Source organism: Lepisma saccharinum, chromosome 1 (assembly GCF_977018435.1).
Source record: "Lepisma saccharinum chromosome 1, izLepSacc3.1, whole genome shotgun sequence".
In the NCBI taxonomy this organism is placed as follows: Eukaryota; Metazoa; Arthropoda; class Insecta; order Zygentoma; family Lepismatidae; genus Lepisma; species Lepisma saccharinum.
The window spans coordinates 20984382-21008276 of NC_139229.1; the positions used below are offsets into that span (position 1 = coordinate 20984382).

The following is a 23895-nucleotide window of genomic DNA, read 5'->3' on the forward strand; positions in this document are numbered from 1 at the left end:
AGATATAGCAATATATTTTATTATTTAAATGCAGATTAAAAGTTCCCCTCGTCAGATTTTAAAAACATAAGCTTAAAACTCATTAATAGTATTCGTCTATACTCTCTATGGTGCTTCTTTCTGTATATATTTTCTACTTAACCTGCGAACTCTATTCATGTTCATTGCGCAAGATAATGGTTGCCCCTAGATACGGATGTAAATATAAATAAGTCTTTTGGGAACGTGTTTTTTTTTCCTTCACAGAATGGCTTGTTTTTAGAATGTCAATCTGGTATTGATCCACATCTTAACCAATATATTTTTTTGGATGTAGGATATTTATAAATCATAGTCAACCAGGAACATGTAAGGAATTTAAGAAATACCGAGAAACAGAAACAGTTTGACAACAGCATTTCACGTGACAGTTACTTGGTGATTTACAATGCCTATATTGATTAAAGACTATTCATGGAGACAAACGGATGATAGACTTATAATTCGTGTTCCCTTAAATGGAATTCATTGTTCAAAAGTTGACATATTCACTGTTGAGAACTATATTAAGGTTTGCATTCTTGCTGAATATATTGGAAAAGTAATTTCAAATTCTAGGCAGTTTTCCTTATTGTAATTCAGAGTTTATTCTTCAGCTTAATTAGTCTGTAGAAGAAACTACTGTATCTGTATATTCTGTAACTTTTTAAATGTTATACAGGAAGACGAGGAAACTGGTGTGAAATTGAAATTATCAAGGGGCTTTAGGAGAGTTACTGATCTATTTACCGACAGTTTTAGGAAGTCATTTTTATGTCTCATAAATAACGTGTACACGCACAAGAGTGGGAAGTGAAAAATAATAATAGAATAACCAAACAACTGGTATAAGGTGTTTTACCCATTTATACAATATATGCTAGTTGAGTCACTACATGCCAAGAAAATATTACAGGAAAAATCATGTACAAAGTAAATCCATTCACATGCAACCTGAAATCCAACACCAACAATAGCACTTGAAGTGAAAATTTGTAGGCAGAGAGATGCTGTTTGTGGCCAAACAAATAAACAGAAGAAGAAGATGTTTATTGTAGGGTCATTGGAATAGTTTAAGGGGAAGGGGTTGCCACTATGCTTAAAGTTGTGACCAAGTTGGGGGATATTTTGTGTACATTTTCCTTGCCATTCCCCTCCTCCTCCAGCTCCTTCCCAACTCAGGAAGATCATTTGCTGTTTAATATTATTGAATCAAATTAACCGACTTTATAAAATAAGAACTAGATTAGAATATCATGTCAGGGAGGTGGGAAGGTGACACAATATGTAAATACATATTTATTTACCTCAAAGAAGTAAAGAAGAAAAAAAGGAACCTGTCACAGGGTTCCCACTGACCTGGAAAATCCAGAAAAACCAAACTATGAGTGAAAATACATCCTTAAAACCTGGAAAAGCCAAGAAAAATCAAGTGGATTTTCTACTTGCCATGATTTGTAAAAGACAATAAATAAGTTCAATTTCGATTTACTTCTGTTAACACATACTGCAGAGTTTTAGTGATTATTAAGATTTTGTTCAATATATGCTTTCGTAGTTAGCTTAAGCGGGCCAGTTGGTTCTCTTAGTATTAACATAAAGTCCCTAAATGCATTCTACTAAGGTTACGATTTACTTCTACATTAATTCGTACTAGTCTACGATACTTATAGTCGCTTGTCAATGGAAAATACATTGACCATGGGAAGCGCACATGCTTGCAGAAGGTAATTTTTAAGCTTTTTTTCATCATTAGTACCTTTTTTTTTTAATCCAAACAGCGCTCATTACTTTAAGGAAGGTTGAAATTTCGTGTGACAATGATGCCAAACTTCTATGATAATTTGTCTTCCTGCTAGGAGAATTTGAAAAAAATCATAAAACAATTAGAACCGATACCTCTTGAACAGTATTTGTAATATTAAACTGTGTTAGATTTTTTAAATATTTAGTTCACTTAATGAAAGATCTTGGACATATGCCATCTTGTACAATAACATGCCTATGAATGTAGTGTGTATTCTTTTGCAGGCAAGTTATCCACCTTTCTTATTTGAAGTATTCCTTCACTCTAGAGTAGATAATAGTCAGAGTAAATGTACATTCACAGAAGAGGATATTGTATTTGAATTGGTGAAAGTACAGCCAGAGTCATGGGAGAAACTTGAGACAGACTTGAATCGAGAACAAAAGAAAAAGTTACGCCAGGAATTTGTTGAGAAGGCTCATTTCCATGCTAAAGAAGAAAGACAGAGGAAAGCAGGTTTGTTGAAATTTTATAGTACTATGAACCAAGAATGTGGGCCATGAAGTGACACAGGACACAGTAGTACTTACAGTATACATAATATATTACTAGAAAATATGAGCAAATGATGTGGAAATGACAAATTTTCAGTACAAAAATTACTTTTTAAATGAATACCTGAGTACAAAATGCCCAGATTCTAATTAACACATTCGTGTCTGGCCTTATAATACAGCATTTTTTACCTCTGGACTGCAGTTTTTGGTTGTTTTTCAAAAAAATCATACATTTTTTTTTAATTTGTTTTTATTTACCACATTTCTTAAATCTACAAAACTTCCTCTTTTCAATGAACAAAAATTTGTCAAATTTTTTTCATTTTCAGACATTTTTGAATATTTTTTTCAGCAATGTTTTGTGAAAAAAAAGTACAACATTGTAACAAATGTTAATATAGAGATATTTTAAGTTCGTAATCTGGAAATTTCAATAATTAACTACATAAACTATCAATACATCTTTTGAATGTTGCATAAGAATACTTCTTATGTGCACATAACAAAAAATAATTACAAATTACAGGTAGTTAGCTTTTGTATGAAAAAGTGGCTGCAGGACGGAACCAGACAATATATCAGTTGGTTCTGCATCATCTGTAAAAATTAAATAAATAAATAAATGAACTAAATAAATAAAGTAAATTTTCATTTGACATACACTATACAAAATAATAAATGGAAAAACTAAAAATACATCAGTGCATGTAGGAGAATCAAGCAAGAAGCAAGATGAATAGAACTAAAAAAAATACATCTTCTCATTTCATTCATAAAATACTAGAGTTTTCAACACTGTTTATATTGTCAACAATTAATTATTATTACCTTCCAAATCTTCAAATTCATCTGCATCATCAAAATAGTTGCTAACTTCAAAAATCCTCATGCAGAATTTCCGCTATGCAGTCTGGATCTAACGACGCCATTCTAAACAATGCACAGTACATCAACCCGACAACAAACAGTAGCAGGTGCGAGATAAAAATATCACATGATTCACCTAGTGGTCAGAATTTCAACAGAGGGCTGCAATGAACACCACATGAGATGAAGATGAAGTACGAGCATAGCCCGTCATTCAATCGGCAAAGCGATTGCATACCACAGGATGGGCTATGCCCATCGTTCGTCTACATTGACTTTAAGTGCACTGCGAGCTATGCCTGTCGTGAGACCCCAATCTGTTAATAGCAGTACATTTTTTGTTTCAACTAGTAAGTGTGCAGGATGGAATGTTTCTGGTTGGGCCGTGAAATGTTCACTATGTCCAACATTGGGAAGTTTTGGAATGCAAAATATTCAAGATTTTCAGACAGTGGGAGAAATCTTGAATTCTGCTTGTTATTTCTTCCTGAAGTGATTGTTTTGGCAATTTCTGGAATGAAATGTTCAGAAAACTAAGAATTGGGCATTTTCAATACACTTATGTCACTAGGTAGGCACTGGCTCTCACAGGCTGTGTCGTGTTTGTAATGTTGCTTTAAGTATTCGGCATATTCTTGTTGAATGTGTATATTTTGCTTTCCTCTGGCAGACTTTTAATCGTCCCAGCTGTTTGTCTTCCTTGTTGGGTGATGACAACTGTGTTTTATCAAGCATTTTTATCGTTATGAGAAGAGCTGGTCTCTTCCACTGTTTGTGAGGAAGCTTTTAGTTTATTCTTACATTTTAATATGTTTTCTTTGTCTTGTACAAGTGCGTTTACAACCTTCCAGGTTTAACTTTTCTCAAGGGGCTTTTAACTCTCCTTATTTTAAATTTTAAATTAAGAATTTTAGATAAGGAGGCATTTCCCCATATACATTGAAGGGTGCAAAATGGCCCAATGTGTCGACGCACTCAACAACTTTATTTCATTCATTCATTCACAGCCGTTTTTCCACGGGTTAAAATTAAACAGTAAGAGTCTAGTTTACGTCCTTTTCCTAAGGAATACGTGTCATATATAGTTGGAAAGGTTATTTTATAAGGAATTGAACAAAGTAAATCCCAAGCCGAGGAAAAATTTCCTGGAGGTGAAAATCGAGAAAAACCGATGTTGTCCAGATATGCGGGATTGAACGTACTGAGGACATTTTTCGATGATGAAGCACATATTTAGGGGTGAAATGAGTGCTAATGGAACCTAACCTAACCTCGTAGGCATACCTCGTTCCCGTGAATGGTTAGTGACAGAAAGTGTAAAAAGAAAAACTTACTTACTCTACGGATACCAGAGCTCCGGCTGTCTGCTAGCACGGTTTTGTAAACGGGCAAGAAGGAGTGCGCAAGAAAGACATAAACGGGTAAGAAGGAGTGGGCAAGAAGGACATAAACTAGACTCTAGCCAATTAAACAATGTAGGACATGTTTGTAAAAAATACGATGTCTGGTAACCCTAAACATATTGTACATGTGATCCTTTACATAGCAAATTCATCATTCTTCCTCATTCTTGATAGTAGTGGCATCTAGTAAACTGATAATTGATAACATTCATTACATTCCTGCCACCAGTTCTGTTATTCCCTGTATAACTGACAGTCAACATTTTATCATGTGTGTGTCACTTTAGCATAGTGTGTCATGAAAATATTGATCATTCATCAGCATTTTTTTCCCCCAGAAAAGAAAAGCAAGATACGCCGTGAAGCAGTTAAAGAACAAATTGATTTAGATTCAAAGGAACGTGAAATTATTGAGGGAGTAAGAAATCATGAACGCCATGTAGCAATGAAAGACTTGGAAGAATGGAAGTCATCTCAACCAGAACAAAAGGTTTCAGGTATTTAATGAGAAATAAAAAAAAAAAAATCCAGTTCCTTCCCTGTGCACAGTGAAGAGTTTTCAGTCTTAGCCCTAGTTGAAAGTGGTGATATGATTAAATATTCACAAAAATCAACGTATCCATGATGTGTGTTTCTTTAGGTTTGAACCCATTAATTTGAAGGATTTGCAACCTTCATTGCCTGAGGTACCTCAACACAAATTGTACTTTACAATCATCAGGTAAGCATTCACATTTCTTATGTAAATACTTTTCCCAAATCCTTTTTTTCTTAATTCAAGTTCCTAAGTTCTTTTCCCAAAGAAAAATACATTTTAGTTGAATGGTGATATTCATTACATAAGAGGAAGAATTAACTAATCAGGTTTTTCATGGATCATTTGCAATTTTACATCAGTAGGTTTAATATCGGTTATCAGAAGTTGTTTTAAGTTCACTCTGTGCACAAATAGGCTAATATGGACTGGACCTACAGTGTAAAGTGGGATCTGAACCACTATGTGCCTCCACCAGGATAACAAGTCTACAGTATTAGTGGTTATCAGTATCGCTAGAATCCATCTATATTATTACAAATATTCAGAAAACAATGAATTCAATTCAATCAAGGACTCTTGAGAGTGCTTTAGGAGCAATTCTAAATAGTTCTGAGTCAATGATGAAGTATCATGCTGGAAAGAAGCAGTTAGAATTTAGTGACCAATTGTGGTCAATACTTTACCAGAGTGCAAGTACTTCCACTTTTGTGGAATCTAACTATCCTGAGAATTATGCAAAATGTGTAATTTTCATAAATTTTGCACCCACATTGTGTTGAAAAATGGATTTTGTGAGTCAATATCCACTATATTTTAATATTCTGATAAATAATAAATATTTGAAAATACAGCTCTGGTAGATTGATATGGTATGATTTCATTGAAGTATTCATGTGTTGAAGTTTATAAATGTTTAAAAAAAAATATATTGTTATAATGTTTAAACATCAATATTAGTTTCGGTCCAAATTATAAACATTTCATTCTTCAGTTTTGAAGATATCAGTGTTTTTTTCTATAAAATAAATATTTTGAAAAAGAAAAGAGTTTTTAGTGAGATAGGGCCAACATCCAGCTGAGCCCATGCTGTGACTCATCACTATCAAATATATCTGAAGGGTTGCCTTACGACAGCTAAAACATTGCTTGACTCTATTCCATTATTTGCAGAGTCTAACCTATGGAAGCAAGATATACTTCAACCCAAGAAAGAGACTTTGAACGAGAAGCAAAAGAAAACTGTCCCCAGACATCTTATGAAACAGATTTTTCACTCCCATACCAGAAAGTTTGTTGAAAAGGATGCACTGAGCGAAGATCTACCTTCCCCAAGGGAATCTGGCAACATCCATGTTACATTCACACCGAGAATGTTTCCAACACCAAGTCGAGAATCAAAACACGAAGAAGAGCAAGAAGTTAGTGTGACACTCTGATATGTTTTGATTAGAACATGTACAGCATTTTGTAACAGAGAAATTGTAATGGTTGATATCTCAACTTTACAATCTTTGTTGTAGATGATATTTTACCATATGCATGAAGAGCAGAATGAGAATTACCTTTCTTGCTTTTAATTCTTAAATAAGTTCATATGTTTTATTGAGGAATGAAAATGTTTGATAGACATTGCAAGTGAAATCACACTAATTTACAGCAGCATGCATTCGGGGTATGCAAGGTATGCAATGCTTACCCACAACACAGTAAGAAAAAATTCAACATTTTTTTCGTCTTCCCCGAACATGGAAATTCAACAATTATCGCTCCGAAAGCATTTCCACTGCAAGAAATTCCGATTTCCGCATGAACATGCTGCTGCCTGGCCTTCCTGAAGGCAGTCCCGAATCATCCCGATTGTGACTTCGGGTCTGTTTGCACCCACCCGATCCATCAGAAATGCTGTTTATTCTGTTTCGTATCCTAGAAATTCGGAAGGGAAACCCCATTGTCTCAGATCAACCCCCTCCCTCTCTTCTTTCCCAAATTCTAAGCATCGAGGGTACCAAAGATTTCGGCAGCGTTTGCAGTGTTGGCAGCAGTCAACATATTTTTTTTCTGAATGTTTAGCTTACTATTTAGCAGTCCCCCATTTTGACGTCGTCGCTGTGTCTTGGGGAAAATGTGTGAACAATTTACAAGTTTCACTCAATTCTCAAAGTCGAGAATATCTGTTTATCTCCTTTCGGGATCAACATTTTATTTGATTGAATTCTTGTTTCAAGTCCACTTTATGCACAGTAAGGCTAATTGAGACTGGACCTACAATTTAAAGTGGGATCTGAACAACTATGTGCCTCCACTGAGTATCGAACTCAGGACCCCTTGATTACAAGGCAATGACGATACCACTGCACCATCAGGGAGTCCCCATTTTATATGTGTTCCATTGTATTTCAGCCTTTAGTGAAAAAAAACATAAGTAAACACAATGCTTACAATGGGATTCGAATGAGCCCCCTCCCTCTCCCCAGACATTGCAAAGTGATTTAATTGGATGTTATATTGTGCTTAACATAATTTATTTGAGCTTTTCAAGTGTTCTGGGATGTATGCTGACGTATTTTCCACGTGTGCTTAATTATCTCCATTGTACAAAATATTTTGTGGACTGGCAACTCTGGTTCATTCGTCCACAAGAACGTGCGGTTTTCGGGGATAGCCGTGGGAGTTTGACTGTTGCTTTCTTCTGTCGTGTGCAATTTGCAGTGAGTGTTTCGTTCATATTATTTGCATTGCAGGATCTGTATTGTTTGTCGGTGCAGTGAAGTGATAGAATAGGGGGGACCGGGAGTTATTGATGACATTCTGGAGAAGGGATTTTCAACATTTACGGAAAAGTGCAAACAATCCGAAAGGAAGGTCTGTGCCTGATTTGGAGGACTTGTTTCAGGCAGGAGTTATGAAGGATGTTAAGCAGTATGTTAGTCATTTTCAGAAAAAAAAAACTCTCTGCAGAGCGGCTGACAGTAGAAAAACCGTGAAACTTTATTGTTGGTCTTGTTCATTGGTTTTCTCTGATTGATTGATTGAGTTGGTGTTTTAAGTCCACTTTATGCATAGTAAGGCTAATCGGGACTGGACCTACAGTTTAAAGTGGGATCCGAACCACTTGTGCCTCCACCAGGTATCGAACCTGGGGTTTTCTCTGAGGAAGGTGTTGTGAAATCAGTAGCGAAGCGTAGTCTTACGAAGGAGGCAAGCAATGTTTCAGTACAACAAAACATGTAGTACAACGACATGCCGAGGGGAAAGATTCAAGGTTTATAGCCTCATTTACGAAGTCGCTGGATTTGTCAAAATATCGTAATAAAGTGACTGTACTAAAAATAAACCATATGATCCGCAAACGTCACATTTACTTTTTTAAAAAAATCCAGGTAACGTTATTCATATGATATTAAACGTTTTGCATATGCGAACTTTCCGCATACGACTACTTATTAGTACCTTTATTTGTTCATTATTATTTAATATGGTCAAACGGTGACCAAACCGATTTAGATAAAAAAAATTGGAAACCTTTGTTTATTTTATGCTGCATGATGTAATTTAGTATTTTTGGGCACCCTAAAAACCGCATTGGAGTAACTTAAACACTAAATAAAAAGTTAAACACAAACAATAAAAAATTCATTTCAAAGCAAAGAAACACATGCATAGACTATGTACTCACCACAATAAATTTCAAACTCTTGGTGTTGGTCGACCCCCTTCCACGATTTTCATTTTAACACTTATCTCTCTCGAGCTAAACGAAGCAATTTTCAATTGCTCAATAATACACCCGCACTTCACATCAATCGTTCCTATATACACGTTCATTCCGATAAATTCACAGCACAAAACACGAAGCAACAAACACTCACACTATCCCACGCGCTTTCCACAACTGCAAATGCAAGCATCCACACAAGATCACTTTGAAAATCTCTGAAACAACAGAAAGTGATACCAACCTATTTCCTTAATTTTATCCGTCTCAAAGGAAAGATATATCAGTTTGGAGATAAAAATTACGTGGAGGAATCAGAATCATTTCAGCAGAACGAGTATGTACATTAATATTTAAGTAATAAAGTGTCATTCAATGGCGTGCCCGGGACGAAGGGGGGGGGGGGTGGATGGTAGACATAACCCCCTTTTGGCCCAGTATATCTAAGAAAAAACGTCAAAGGAAGGAAAAGATGACAAAATGGGGACCGTAAAAATACCCTGGGAACACCACTTGCATCATAATAATAGAACTTAAAACATATTCGGGCCTCGCCGATGGCGCAGTGGTAGTGTCGTCACCTTGTAATCAAGGGGTTCCGGGTTCGATACCCGGTGGAGGCACAAGTGTTTCAGATCCCATTTTAAACTGTAGGTCCAGTCCCGATTAGCCTTACTGTGCATAAAGTGCACTTAAAACAACAAATCAATCATTAAAACATATTCTTGTGCTCATAATATGCAGAATGTATACGATTTACTTCTATGCCATGTACAAATATCAGTAGATAGTTCTTTCTCAGATAGCTTTATTTTCACCCCAAGTTTTATTCAAAAGCAGTCAATTTATTGATTGTAAAATTTGTGAAAGAGCTCACTTGAATTACTGCGTAAATAATTTGGCAGTTGCAAACACTGGTAGCGGTCAACACTTCTGGCGTAATTTAAGCTGGACCGACCAGGAAGCAGGGTGCAGGACCAAGGTCCGTCCAATCTTCCCTCCCTCCCTGAGAAAACTCTTCACAGGGCTGCAGAAATTCCACTGCCCCAACTCCCAATGTCAACTTTTTTTACGCGTTTTACATTTCGCGAAATCTAAAATAATTTGTAATATAATATGATATATATGGAATTTAGAACAGTGATAATAACTTCTTTTAGTTATTTTATGACTAACAATTATTATTATATTTGCGATCTTGTTTACGTGTTCATGAAGACAAATATTCGTTACTAGTTTTTGCTGGCAACGTACCCATAGATGAATCCTTCTGCTTTCGGTTGAACTCGGCTATTTTCGGGAATCACGCAAGCTCGGAAAGCACAGCTTTTTGTAGAAGCTTTGTGGACGGGTTCCACCAGAATTTCACGCTTCGCCATGTGACTCCTTCGGAGGCCTTATTTTCCCGCAGAACGGCTGCAAGCATTGAGGCTGGTGCTTGCTACAGAGCTGCTGGGGGAGTTTGCGGCCGCATTTTTTCGCGAAATCGAGTGCGATGGAAACTAAATACGGTTAGAACATTAAGTACATTAAATGATATTCGAATTATGCAAGCAGTGCTTGCATTGCTTGTACTATATCTTCGCCTCTGTGTGAAATAGTGGAGCATACTGAGATTTATCACATGCTATTTAAAAGCATGAAAAATGATTGTGCCATTTCGTTCCTGTTCAATGTTCATCGCGCTGCATGAAGGAATTAATTGAAGTTGAATTGTTGGACTCTGCATAGCTACTATCAGAATATATTTGCAAATATGAAATATCATACATATATTTTACCTCGGTACTTTTGAATAATGATACAAGGATGAGAATTTTCCCATTATAAAATTGTGGAAAGAAGTAATTTTCTGAATAACATGATGGCAGAAGGTGAGGGGGGCAGTCTAGCCCCCATAACCTCCGTCCCTTCGCCAATGTTGTGTACCCTAGTCTAAATGTCACCGCACAGCACTGCTAATTTATCATGTGAAAACTTGATCTCATTAATACTTCCGTAAAGTTTATACATGCTATATTGATCTGTAATGTCCTCTGCATCAGGCCCGTAGCTAGAATTGATCTCCGGGGGGCTTACGGGTTATCAGGTGTTGCTTTGTAAACCAAGTCCATTTTTTAAAAAAATTAACAGTATTAAATGAAGGTAAGTTAATTATGTGTGTGTGTGGGGGGGGGGGTTAAGTTATGAAAATATTATATAAATACTATATTTTTTCTACATCTTTTAAAACATCTCTGATACTGAAATATCATGGTCCATTCTACTTTATATGATACAGATATTTATATCACACACAAAAAAAAAATGCACAATATTAAATCACAGTGCCTACAGTACATTCCACCCCCGGCCGAAGCAATGAAACTCCCCTTCATTCCCAAAACTTTGGAGCAGTTGACCTTTGATGCAGATGCGAAGGGAATTTGCGTGATGACAGTCACAGATTTCTGTCTAAACGGGAGGCCGCAACAGGGACAGTGAAGGTACAGATAAGGAAGCTCCCATATGAAAGAACTTACGAAGTGTAGAGAATCTTCTAAATACTTAGGTTTCAGCTCATAAGCAAGACGAGCGAATGTAATAGCTGTTGTTCATGTTCTGTGGATTTATCCTTAAAGTTGTGAACTGTCTACATTTTCACTCTTCACTGCAAACAAATTATACAAAATTGTTTTACCTAATGTCAAGGGGGCTAATGGCAGTTCCGGGGTGGAAGGGGGGGGGGGGGGGCTGAGCCTGGCTACTGGCCTGCTCTGCACCAACTTGCTACTTTCATTGTACCTTGAAATCAGCTTTATTCTTTCATCCACTATATATTTCTGTAGCTATTTTTTAGCTGTAATACTTGTGCAAACATGAAGCAATGGTGTTGTAAATCAAAATTAGGTATCATATAATCAAATGATGAGGAAAGTGTGTATTTTCATTTCTTGCTTTCCTTATAATTGGTGATAATTTAGCATTTTTGTGGCTGCTGCTGTTAAAATAAGTAAATTGCATATGTTTAATTCTCATTAGGAGAGGATACAATTCTTAAAAATTGAAGATCCCATTTTAATTAAAGTTCAGCAGAATCTTGATTTTACGTTTTTCACATGGGCCAAGTTTAAAAAAAAACTTAAAATATGGAATAATATAAGATCGAGTAAAATTTTATAACATTTTGCTACATTGGGACCATCAAGATTGAATGTATAAGATGGGAAAATGTAAAATTTGGTAACTGAAAATCAGGGTTTCTTAACACATTGATGTACAGTGAATTTTACTGTAATGTCTTTAGTTTCTCTCTGCAACCTGGGAAAAGTGCATGTTTTCCAATCAACTGAAATTAGTCTATTCAAATAGAGCACTCTGTATTAGGTATTTGATTTTAAAATTGTAATGTTTTTTTTTGTCCTTTATTCTGTGATGCGAGATATATCCTGTTCTTGGGTACAAGACTTGTTGAACAGAATCATGAAGCATATATTCGAACATGTAATGCAGGAATGCAGGATGATTTTATTCAGTGTTGTTTTTTTCACACAGTGGCTGAAAAAGCAGGCTGAAGCCAGGCGAAGAATTGGATTTGTTGAAGAAGATTTGACTCCAGAGGAACAAGACCCACAGTGGCTCAAGGAGAAGGGGGAGTAAGTATACATTGAAAGTGGACTTCTTAAAGAAGCAAAGTGAGATGATAACAGTGTTTGGAAGTCACAGTTACTTTTTTTGCAAAAGGACTATTAATAATCAACAGTTACTTTAAAACACTAAATTCTTAACTTGAAAATTTGTAATGTGGGGGAAGAGCTAAATTTGGCAACTGTTTCCAATTACATGCCTTCTCTGGATGGTAAGGTGAAAGGATTTTCATGGAAAGGATTTGTATGCTAAATTTAGAACATCCACACTTTATTCCAATTTGTCGTTTCTAATTGCATGCAAAGACTTCAATTTTTTGGGTGGATAGCTGTATTTATTTCAAATGCCGTAGTCAAAAGTTGAGCTAGACAGAAGAAATTGCTGAGGGAGTGAATTTTGGCTTGGAATGGAAGCAGCGGTGGCACCAGGATATTCATCTAGGGGTGCTGAGGGGGGGTGGAAAGAAATTTAGGGGGTGCGATTCTGAAAATAAGGAAAACATGAAACATGCATGCAACCTTTCAAAACTGAGCAGCAAGGTGCCAAAACTGGGGGGGAGGGGGTCAAAGATAGTTTACATTATCTTGGTAGATAAGGTTTAGCCTAGTGCGGGGACAAAAATAGCAAAAAGCAGGGGGCAACTGCATCCCTAATCGCCGCCACTGATTAACATAAATTACTGACTGAAATTCAAATATATGTGTGAAATATATAACTTTAGATTGACATTCCTTTTCCATGGATGCTGCCCCCTCCCCCACTTGCCCTCTCCTGGACGTCCATGATGATATGTATTAAGTCTTATACTCCAAGAAAGTGGTCAAACAGTGTAAATATTAAGATACATGTTGCAGTTTTATTGAACTATGTAGTGAAATACAAAAGAAAATCATCCTGGCCTGCCCTTAAAAACACAATTTTTGAACCTTTCCAATGTAACCAATGAAGGCACAAAATACATAGTCTGCCACAAGACAAAACACGAAGAGCACAGCAACTGTGTCATCTTTAAAATCCCTTCTGCCGCACTATCCCCAACAATGAACTGTAAAATTTTTTCGTGAACATTGGGCCTCTTCCTAACAGTTTTTGAAAAAGCTTGAAATGTACATTTACTAGACATGTTACGTGGAATAAATAACAAAAGTATTAAGAAGAGAACTACCCTTCATGTTACAACTCACATTAAATAATTTCCTGAGCACGACCTGGTGATACCAAGCAGCTGAAAATTTTGCTCCAGTGTAAGGAAGAACAAGCAGGCGGAAAATAAACCGTTTATCAACAATCCAAAAGAGAAAAAAACAACTCAAATTAAGCTGTAGGCAATTGTCAAAAAACACGAACAAACCACTTGAATAAACAAAAGATGAAAAAATACATAACAACAATGCTGACGAAAGAAAAAAACGCCTGCTGATCTTTACAGAGGCTGCCGCCAGTACAGAAAAGTATCAGCACCTCTTTCAGTGCTTGCCTGTTGCATACAATAATAATGTTCTTACTTCAGTACCTATCATTCAGTGCTCAATATGACAACATGACATAAGATTACATATTAATGTTAGTGTTTTCAGTTGAACGTAGGGGGTGCTGAAGAAAATTATGGGGAGCGCAAGCACCCCCTGGCTCTGTCTCCGAATGCAAGAGAAAGAAACAGGTGCAAGTGGAATTAATGGAGTCGCATGTAAAGTACCATGGCTGACATACAAACGATATTTTGAATTAAAATCATTCTGGTAAAGCTGACTCCTTGTTCCATATTTTTTTATTTGTAGTATAAATATAAATATATGAAGACATATTATGTGCCAGGAACATTAAGTACACGTAAGTTTTCATATGTATATTTTATTACAGTTAATGATAATTGTGTGTAATTTGTTTGCAACAAAATTTGAAGCAGAAAGTAACTGCAAATGTAACTCACTTTTCAAGTACCAGTAACTGAGTTACTTTTTAAAATGAGTATTTGTAACTGTAACTCGGTAATTTTTTAACCAAGTAACTGTAACTTGGTTATATTTAGAAAGTCTTTCCGAACATTGGATAGTATTAATGAAAAGTTTCATTCATACTCATGAATGAAACCCTCTAAACTTCACAATATGTATTATAAATTAAGAATAGACCAATACAAATTTGTATTGATATTGATAAAGTACCAATGTGAAAGTTGGCTGTTCATGGGATGGATTAATCTGTACTTTTTTGGTATCGTCTATTAGAGGCATAGTGGTGTATTAGTTTAATGGTAAAAATTATAGTTTCAGTGGTACCACATTTGTGTCACAGTGTCATAAGCCATTGAAGTAAGACTATAATATAATAACCCGTGATGCAACAGCCTATGAAGCCCAGTGCCTACCTACCGAATGCTGGCTTTACTCCTACCAGAGGTGGGAAATCATCCAACCAACTATGGAGTGACATGTGATCAGCACGACGAACCTCCAGTCGTTGTTGTAGGTTTCCTTAACCAGGTTATGCTACTCATTCATAGCTTCCCAATTTCCTCATGATGGTGGATGTCCACTGGTCCTATACACAAGCTGAAATCTCAGAGAAAGTTGTTACGCCTTCTCCAGGAGACCCAAACCTGGGCACATCCTGTAGCCTGAGTCCAAAGCTTGCACCTTGGACTGCATGGCATCATTGAAGTAACCAGTTGGAAATTTTGTTTAGAATCAACTCACCTGCTCCATGGAACATTCGTTTAAATTTTTAAGTTGTGTACACATCTCAGTTTACATATTCTCAAGACTGAAGGTCCTGAACTTTACCAACCTTGTCTCTGTGGGGGTGTTTCTTGATTCTGTGTACAGTAACTTTTCATAGATTTATTACATGTGATTTTTATATCACGGGCTCACTTTGTGTTCTTATTTGAAGGGCTTGGGAGTAAAACATGATAAGTGACAGTTTGGTCATTATTGAATTCATTAAGAAAAAAGGTTATTAGAAGCTATACTGTAGATAAATTGTTTTTGTGTTGTGTTTACCAGTTTCAGGTGTTCAATAAATTGTTTTTGAGTTGTGTTTACCAGTTTGAGGTGTTCAATGAGTCCAATGCAAATTGCATTACTGGCAATTACACACGAAAATTGAAGGATGGCTCCTTTTGACCAAAATGTCACTTACCCTGTTTTACTTCTGAGCCTTTCAATTGTCTATAGGAGTGCAAGAGGTGACTCTTTCAGAAAGCACCAAAATTCAAACTCTCTTCCACGTAGTACCCCCTGGACTGCTGTTTTGGAGACTATTGACCCTCTCATACCTGGGCTCACAGCCAATATAATATTCTGTGGGCTTGTGTTGTATTTTGTTTATGTGTGTTTGTGATTGTTCTTTTCATGCATTTCATGTCGATCACCATTCATCCTCATCTTCGAGAGTAGCCAAAAGTGGCAGAAAAGCAAAGTAAAATAATTAATTCACTTCATCAACCTTATTCGTCTATAAATAGCCAGTGTAAACTTTTTTTAAAGAAAATGAACAGTCATTACAGCTACCTTGAGTAGTTTCTTATTTACAAATCTCGGTCTATTTTTGGTAAATGATTGGTTTGTGTTTTGTACTACAGTAAAACCTCGTTAATACAGACCCCGATAAGCTGGACTTTGCTTAATCCGGACAGGCAAAAAGAAAAAGAAAAGGAAGCAGAATGCAAGGTTTTAATTGTGGCTAGAAGTCAACAAGAGAACTTGCCAGAGAAAAGGCAGTCAACCACTGATGAAATTCTGTTTCCCGCAGACTTTGTACTGTACTGTATAGCATGGGCGGATATTCCGTTTAATGAAGGGAATGAGTGATTCCCTTACAAAATAGAACACCCACTACTTAGTTAAGAACTATGTTTATGCGGTCAATATATTTTTACAGTTTTTTTCAAACTATACTATGCAGTTGCTTGTCTTGTAAAGGCTCAGTGTGTTGTGCTGTTATAAAAGCAGTGGGAGGTGTGCCTCTGTCCTCCCGGTTTGGTTCTAGTTCTAGTAGCCAGCAGACGACTTCAGTAAATTCGGCAAATTTTGAGACACTTTGTGGCCTGTGCCCACGCCTCGGTGGGCTTCGTAGATTTTCGGCAAAGGGAACACATCTCCACTATTCATTCCAGCCCATGGTTTCTTTCGGGCGAAAACTGCATAAAAAAGATTTACATTAGATTTTTTTTTTGTTTCGAATTAATTTTGTGTTGTGATCTATCCCTGTAAATTTCATTTGTGTTATCCGAGGAATTTCTGTCAAACAGGTATGTGTAGAAATCATGCTGACAGTTGACCAAAATAACGTGGCTCAATGACTCGAAGGGAATGAATCTGCGGAACTCATTCCAGTGAGTTGAGAGGAGCATGGCAGCTAGTGGTGCGAGGGAGGGGAGCAGGGGAGAGTGTGGGTGCATGCTGGAAACTCTCTTCGTTCAGGGCTTGACCTCTAGAAGTTTTGAAGAGAAAAAAGAGATGATTTCTGGTGGCAGACCAATGCTTGATTTACCAGGTGTAAAAACTCAAAGTGTTGTGTCCGTCATTTTAATCCGGACCAATATGAAAAAATGCAATGGTTATGTGGTTGCAGAATAGCATTAAAACTGTACTGTTGGCCTTGCGTCCTATTTTCAAATGAAAAGGGTGTGCGGAACAGTTCAGGTTTCGATGACATGAACAATTTCCTTAAAGCATCACAATGTCACCAACAAACACAAACTCACATCCACGCTGAAATTCTACTGACCACATTTGGAACTATGCGACTAGACTTGCAGCTAAATCAACAACGAAAATTGTACATAATAAAGCACAATGAATTAGTAAAAAGTAACAGGAAGGTTAGCAAACGCCTGGTTGATGTTGTTGTGTATCTGGCAAAGCAAGAACTCCCTTTCAGAGGTCACGCAGAAGACCAGGATTCAATAAACCGTGGAATTTATATTGAAATGATTACACTGTTGAGTAAGTACGATAACACACTGGCAAATCATTTGCAGAAAGCAACGGTGTTAACAGGCCTGTCACATCACACACAAAATGATCTAATTGAATGAGATAAAAAAAGAAATATTACAGTCTCCTTTCGTGGCTGTTATTATTGACAAACCCACTGATATTTCTGCACATTCTCAACTTTTAACTGTTATTAGTTACACATCTCCTAATGGAGGAATATAAGAGCGATTTCTTGGATTTACTGACATGAGTTCGGATTGCAGCTCCAGTGCTTTGGCAGAATATGTGTTTAACGTAACAGAGAAGTACAACTGTGGTTCTAAATTATTCCCACAGTGTTATGATGGAGCAGCAGTGATGTCAGGAGAATTCGGTGGTTTGCAGAAAAAAGTGAAAGACAAATATCCGGATGCTTTGTTCATACATTGCTTTGCTCACCGACTGAATCTTGTACTTTCACAGACAACTTAAAATATAAAAGAATGCAAAATCTTCTTCATGACCTTGAGCAGTCTGCCTTCTTTTTTTACAAATTCTACGAAAAGAACTACTGCATTAGACACAGAAGTGAAAAAAAGATTTCCTAAAGTGTGTCCAACGCCTTGGAATTACAACGGAAGACTTGTTGATACTGTTCGTGAATATAAGGAAGAACTAGTTCACTTGTTTGAGAACATCCTTGATAATCCAAACCAATGGGATAATTACACTTACCATGAAGCTCGATGTTTTAACAGTTTTCTCTCAGAGTTTCAGTTCAATTTCATTCTTTAATTTTCAGTGACATATTTTGCTTAACCGATTCACTCTTTTAAATTCTCCAAACAAAAGCATTGGACGTAAATTATTAACTGCCAAAGTAAATGAAACCAAAGTCACCTTTCAGAAAAAGAGAAGTGAATTTGAAATATTGTGGAACAAATGTAGAGAGAGCTGCAAGCTACCAAGGAAATGGCAATGTCAAAATGAAGAGTGCGACATAAATACGACGTACCACCACCTTTATTTTGAGATCTATGACAATATATACAACCAAATTGAAGTTCGGTTCCAGGCACTGGAGAAGATAAAATTCTTAAAATTACTTGACATAAAGAAAACAAAAAATAGTTTTCCTGTAGATGCTTTTCGTTCCTTGAAACTAAGTTATGGTCAACATTTTTACTTCGCTCATCTTAGAAGTGAACTTTGTGTGGCTTATTCGTCAGATGAATACCTCTCGATGGGAGTGCAGAAAAGACTCTCAAACTTGTTATTGCTTGTCATTGGGAAGAAGCTGTTGAAACTAAAATGCATGGAAAATGAAGAGGAATTTTACACTTAAGTGATAGAAGAATTTATAAAGAAGGAGAGGTGGATGGAATTAACTTTCAAATAATACCGGAAATTGTAAGTTATTATTATTATTATTATTATTATTACTGCATTTTCACTTCTTATGACATGTGCTTCCCTTGCTGTAAAAAGCACAGACGTCCCCTGCTGTATAGTGTATTTAGGCCTATGCCTTTTAAATACGAGGGTCACTATTTATATTTTGAGCCTAACAATGAAAAAACAGGAATTTGGCATTGAAAACTGCTTTATTGTTTTTCGAAGTATTCTCCTTTATGGTCAATACACTTTTGCATTCGTTCGAACCATTTGTCAAAGCAGTTTTTCCAATCTTCTTGAGACACCTCCATAATATGGTTTTTGAACGCATCAACGGTGTCTTCCGCCGACGAAAATTGTTGTCCACCCAATTTATTCTTGACATTCGGGAACAAGAAGAAGTCATTGGGTGCCAAATCAGGACTGTACGGCGGATGACCCATCAATTCGATTTTTTGACTGTTCATAAAGTCGGTTGTTAGACGAGATGTGTGACAGCTGGCATTGTCTTGATGAAGAATGATCCGACGGCGTTTGTTTGTTTTCCGTATTTGGTCTGGCAAACAAATTGTTGTGTACCATTCAGAGTTGACCGTTCTACGTTCCTCTAAAGGCACAGTTGCCACATGACCAGTTTTCCCAAAAAAACAGGCGACCATTTGTTACGATGTGCTTCGAGCGCGAACAACTTTTGTTGGATTGGGTTCATCTTGAAACACCCATACAGTCGACTGCTGTTTACGTTCTGGCTCATATGCATATATCCATGATTCATCAACTGTTACAATCTTATATACATCTTTTGAAGCACCACGATTGTATTTATTAAGCATTTGTTTGCACCAATTGACGCGAGCGTCTTTTTGAGTTTTTGTCAAATTGTGTGGGATTCAACGAGAACATACCTTTCTCACAGCTAAATGATCATGTAATATTTTATATATGCTGGTGGAACTAATGCCTATGGTTGCCTCAATCTCACAGTATGTCACATGACGATCTTGCAGTATTAGGTTTTGCACAGCATCAATGTTTTCTTGAACAACAACTGATTTTGGACGACCTTCGCGAATCTCGTTGGTGAGCGAATGGCGGCCACGATTAAATTCGTTATACCAGCGTTTCACAGTGGCAAAGAATGGGGCTTCATCGCCAAATGTGGAAGTAAGTTGATCGATGCACTCTTGTCTTGATAATCCACGTCGAAAATCGTAAAAAATCATCGCACGAAAATGTTCACGAGTTAATTCCATTTTATTGTTGTCGCGCAATCTCCAAGGCAACATAAACAACACAAATGAAGCTATTGACAAAACATTTGAAGTACGTTATGGTCAATAATGCCAGACGATTCCGTGCAAACGTCAAATCGCGCCTAACTTCAATCAGTGTTGCCAAGGCTCAAAATATAAATAGTGACCCTCGTACACCATAATAAACATGTTCTATTGCTATAAACTGAGTTTTATTGCACTTTCTACTGTTCTTTAAGGTTATTTCAGTTAATCTGACTTTTGTTAAACCAGTCAACTTATCCCCCATTAGTCCAGATTAACGAGGTTTTACTGTATTTTATTTTTGGTTATTTAACATTGCTTTTCTATCACTTATTCTCAGTGGCGGTGATTGGGATTCCAAAACTGGGGGAACAAGGACAGTTTACTTTCCCTTGTAGATAAGGTTTAGCATAGTGCGCGAGCAAAAGTTCCTCCCTTAATTGCCACCACTGTTTATTCTTAATCATGCGTTTGAGGATGAATGGTGATTACATGCAAAAACACATAGGCAACTGACTGTAATTTGGATTACATTCAATAGTTTTGCATTATTTCTAAGTTCAAGTGTGTTGTTACAAACTGAAACAACATAGGAATAATATTAACCAGCTGTTCAGTGAATATTTTGCTTTCACAAACTGTAATTTTGTTTTTTCAGTTCCTTCTTTAAGGTTGGCAACTACCTCGGAGCAGTGAGTGCTTATTCATATGGTATTAAGCTTAGTGAGAAAATGGCTTCTTTGTATGCCAACAGAGCTGCTGCACATATGGCTTTGGGGAACTTACACAAAGCTATAGGAGATTGTTCACAGGCAAGTTCTCATTTACATTCGTGGCATAAAGACAGTTAGAATTCACTTACGCAAGAAGAATTGTTAGTTGCAAAAATAAAATACTATATTTGCCGGCATATAAGATGAATGCACACATTTTCCAGGAAAAATCTTTATCACTGAATTTATAAGTAACTTACAGTATTTGAAATATAAAGTAATACATAGGTCTACTTTCAACAAATAACTTACCTAATCTAATTAAGAAAGAATATATTTCAATCTTCTTTGTCACGCACTGCAAGGAAATTGTCTAACTCAGAACAGATAAAATTTCCAGAAATGAATGTAATCAAAAACTGAGTATTGGCTTACTTTTCATTTTCCCCACAAATTTTCTTCGCGATCAATTTCGCCACCCGTCTGGTAGCTTCGTCAGGCATGTACTCTCAGGTGAATCGATCGCGAAGAAAATATGCATGAAACACTGAAAAGTAAGCTTATCAGCGTAAATTACCTATCTCTGCGTAACCGCCAAACAGATATCTTTAGAGACAATGAGTATTGGAGTATAAGATGCACCCTGTTTTTCAGACCTATTTTTAAAGGTAAAAAGTGCATCTTATATGTTGGCAAATATGATAATTTAATCATCTTTTGATTTTGCTCCAGAATTAGTATCTGAATTTTAGTACTGAATGTAGCCCAATTTTACATAAATTTTCTTATCAAAATTTTATGGATTTTGACATTGGGTACACCAGAGCTAGCATATAAAATTCTCATTCAACGACTCAATCATGTAAATAACAGTGAAGGGAACCTTTACGTGAATATTAAAAAATAAAATACAATAAAAAAACTTAGTTATTTTCTAGATGTCAGGAAGAGTATCATAGCTCCAATCTTTTAATTGATTATTTTCCTTATGTAGTGTTTATTAGGGCTGCACTTTGAACCAATACCAATGCTTGAAACTTGTAAATTTAAAGTTGTTGAAGATATTGATTAATGTTAGTGGGTGCAAATTTCACTCTAATTATATGTGTCAATTTACCAGAGCTTTGCTTCAAAATATTCAGGAATTATTTCAGAATATGAAAATATCGGTTATGTAATCATAAAATACAGTTTTCCACACAATCTTCATGCAAAATACCATAAATGGAATCCTTGCATTTTATGTAACTTGCAAGATAACTGGACTCTGCAAAAGTGTCACACTGCAAAATACCAAAAATGTATTAGCTGGCATTAGGCATTGGTAAATAAAACCCAACCTATACTTTTTAATACATTGACATCAGTATTAGCTGAGCCCTATTGTTCATACAGTAGTCTGCAGAACAACATGCAAATTCAGCAAATTTGTATCATAATGACGAAACCATAGTTAGCAAATCTGAATGCCACACATAATCACGTTTCCCTTTTAATTTAATATGTTTTCCTCGTAGGCTTTGGAGTTAATGACACCATGCGTCTCGTTGAATGCAACATCTCGAGCTAGATGTTACGCTAGACGCGGAGCTGCTCTTTGCAGTTTGGGGGCTCCAAAGGAGGGCCTGGCTGATCTCCAAGAAGCCGTTCGACTCCATCCAAATGATGAATCCTTGAAGATGGATCTTCAGAGAGCAGAAAAGATGGTTGAACAGATGCCTGACAGCTGCTCAGATGAGGAACTAGATCTACTTGACTGAAGAATGTATCTATCTGTATGTATGTACACATATGTATGTACCTATCTGTATGTATGTATTTCACATCAAAACACCAGTGTTTGAAGGAGAGTTTTAGCTACTTAGTAAATAATGCAACTAACTTGTTTACACTTTTTTGTGATAGTCATCATCTGAACAAGCTACACGAACTAGCTTATGGTGCACAGAGGATAGATAATAAGTAGGTACAGTTGTATTGGTATTTATTAAAATGTAATGGCCATTTTTGTTGTTGTTTTCTTTGATTCGAACCAAGGAACCCCAAACAAAGAGAAAAAAAGAGAGAGAGAAAGAAGCAATACGCTGATACTGTTCCATAGTTTGGATATCTTGTAGAATCCACAAAAGTCACTTGACTTTCATGGAGTTCAAATAACCTCTACATTATACAAACTGAATTTTTTGTTCAATGTTACACTAGTGTTGTGTGATAAAATGTTTCTTTGTGTTAAGTAACAAGAATTTTAATATTTTGATTATATCACATGTGAAATTAAGAAATTTAAACAATGCACCTTTGGAAGATTGATATTGTACAGTTCCGATGAAATATTACAGTGTAACTTTCAGTTGTTACAATGTTAAAGTGTATTGTATCAGTATTGTTGGGAATTTGTAAGATTATTGGCTCAAATGTCCTCCTCCGTAGCCGAGCGGGTTAAGGCGTTCGCTCGTCTTGAGATCGTTCGCTGCGGGACGGCGTAAGTTCGAATCCGGCTCTGGTCGGAATTTATTCGGCCTACGTATAGGGCCGGTGGCAACCCACCATCGTGAGGAAATTGGGGAGCTCCGAGTGTGTGAGCGTAATCTGGTCACGGAGACCTACTATAATGGCTGGGGATACGTTGGGCTGTTCCCCCGACTATTCCAATACTGGTTGAAGATCTCCACGCTTAGAGGTGACGAAGGAAAGCGTGGGAGGGAGACCAGCAGTCGGTAGGTATGCCTAGGCCCTTCATGGGCTGTTGCGCAATGGATTATTATTATTGTTATTAGGGATGTGTCGAAGCTGAAAATTTAGCGATGCCGATGTACTCACCGATAATTTTTGGAACCGGTACAGATGCCGATATTTAACCGATTCCGATACATAAGATTATTTAACAGAAATGGGATGTTATTTTCAGCATGACAAAAATAAATTTGCTATGTACATTTCTATTGCATGTCATATGTATATACGTACATATATATTCTCAACAGATGCGAATGTACATTTGCATCTACAAAATGTTATGTGAACCTTTAGGAAGAACATGGATTCTCAAGAGATTAAACATTAGTACACAAGCAGTTCTTTGAAATGCAAAATGAATTCCTGTTCTGCCAGATTCA

The 23895-nt window shown here is 36.5% G+C and overlaps 1 protein-coding gene across 1 annotated transcript; it reads left to right on the forward strand.

Moving 5' to 3' along the window:
- The first annotated feature begins 235 nt into the window (after positions 1-235).
- On the forward strand, positions 236-22734 carry LOC145993558 (dynein axonemal assembly factor 4-like). Its single transcript, XM_083129449.1, has 8 exons — positions 236-550; positions 2050-2281; positions 4931-5089; positions 6301-6548; positions 12380-12480; positions 20725-20878; positions 22297-22548; positions 22581-22734. The coding sequence occupies exons 1-7, from the start codon at positions 428-430 to the stop codon at positions 22537-22539; spliced, it is 1260 nt and encodes a 419-aa protein (XP_082985575.1). The 5' UTR covers positions 236-427; the 3' UTR covers positions 22540-22548; positions 22581-22734.
- Positions 22735-23895: the final 1161 nt, after the last annotated feature.

Excerpts from the sequence above, each read along its gene's own strand:
- LOC145993558 (XM_083129449.1), top strand. The coding sequence starts at position 428 with ATGCCTATATTGATTAAAGACTATTCATGGAGACAAACGGATGATAGA. Across the intron at positions 6,549-12,379 it reads AACACGAAGAAGAGCAAGAA|TGGCTGAAAAAGCAGGCTGA; the intron begins GTTAGTGTGACA and ends TTTTTCACACAG. Across the intron at positions 20,879-22,296 it reads CTATAGGAGATTGTTCACAG|GCTTTGGAGTTAATGACACC; the intron begins GCAAGTTCTCAT and ends TTTTCCTCGTAG.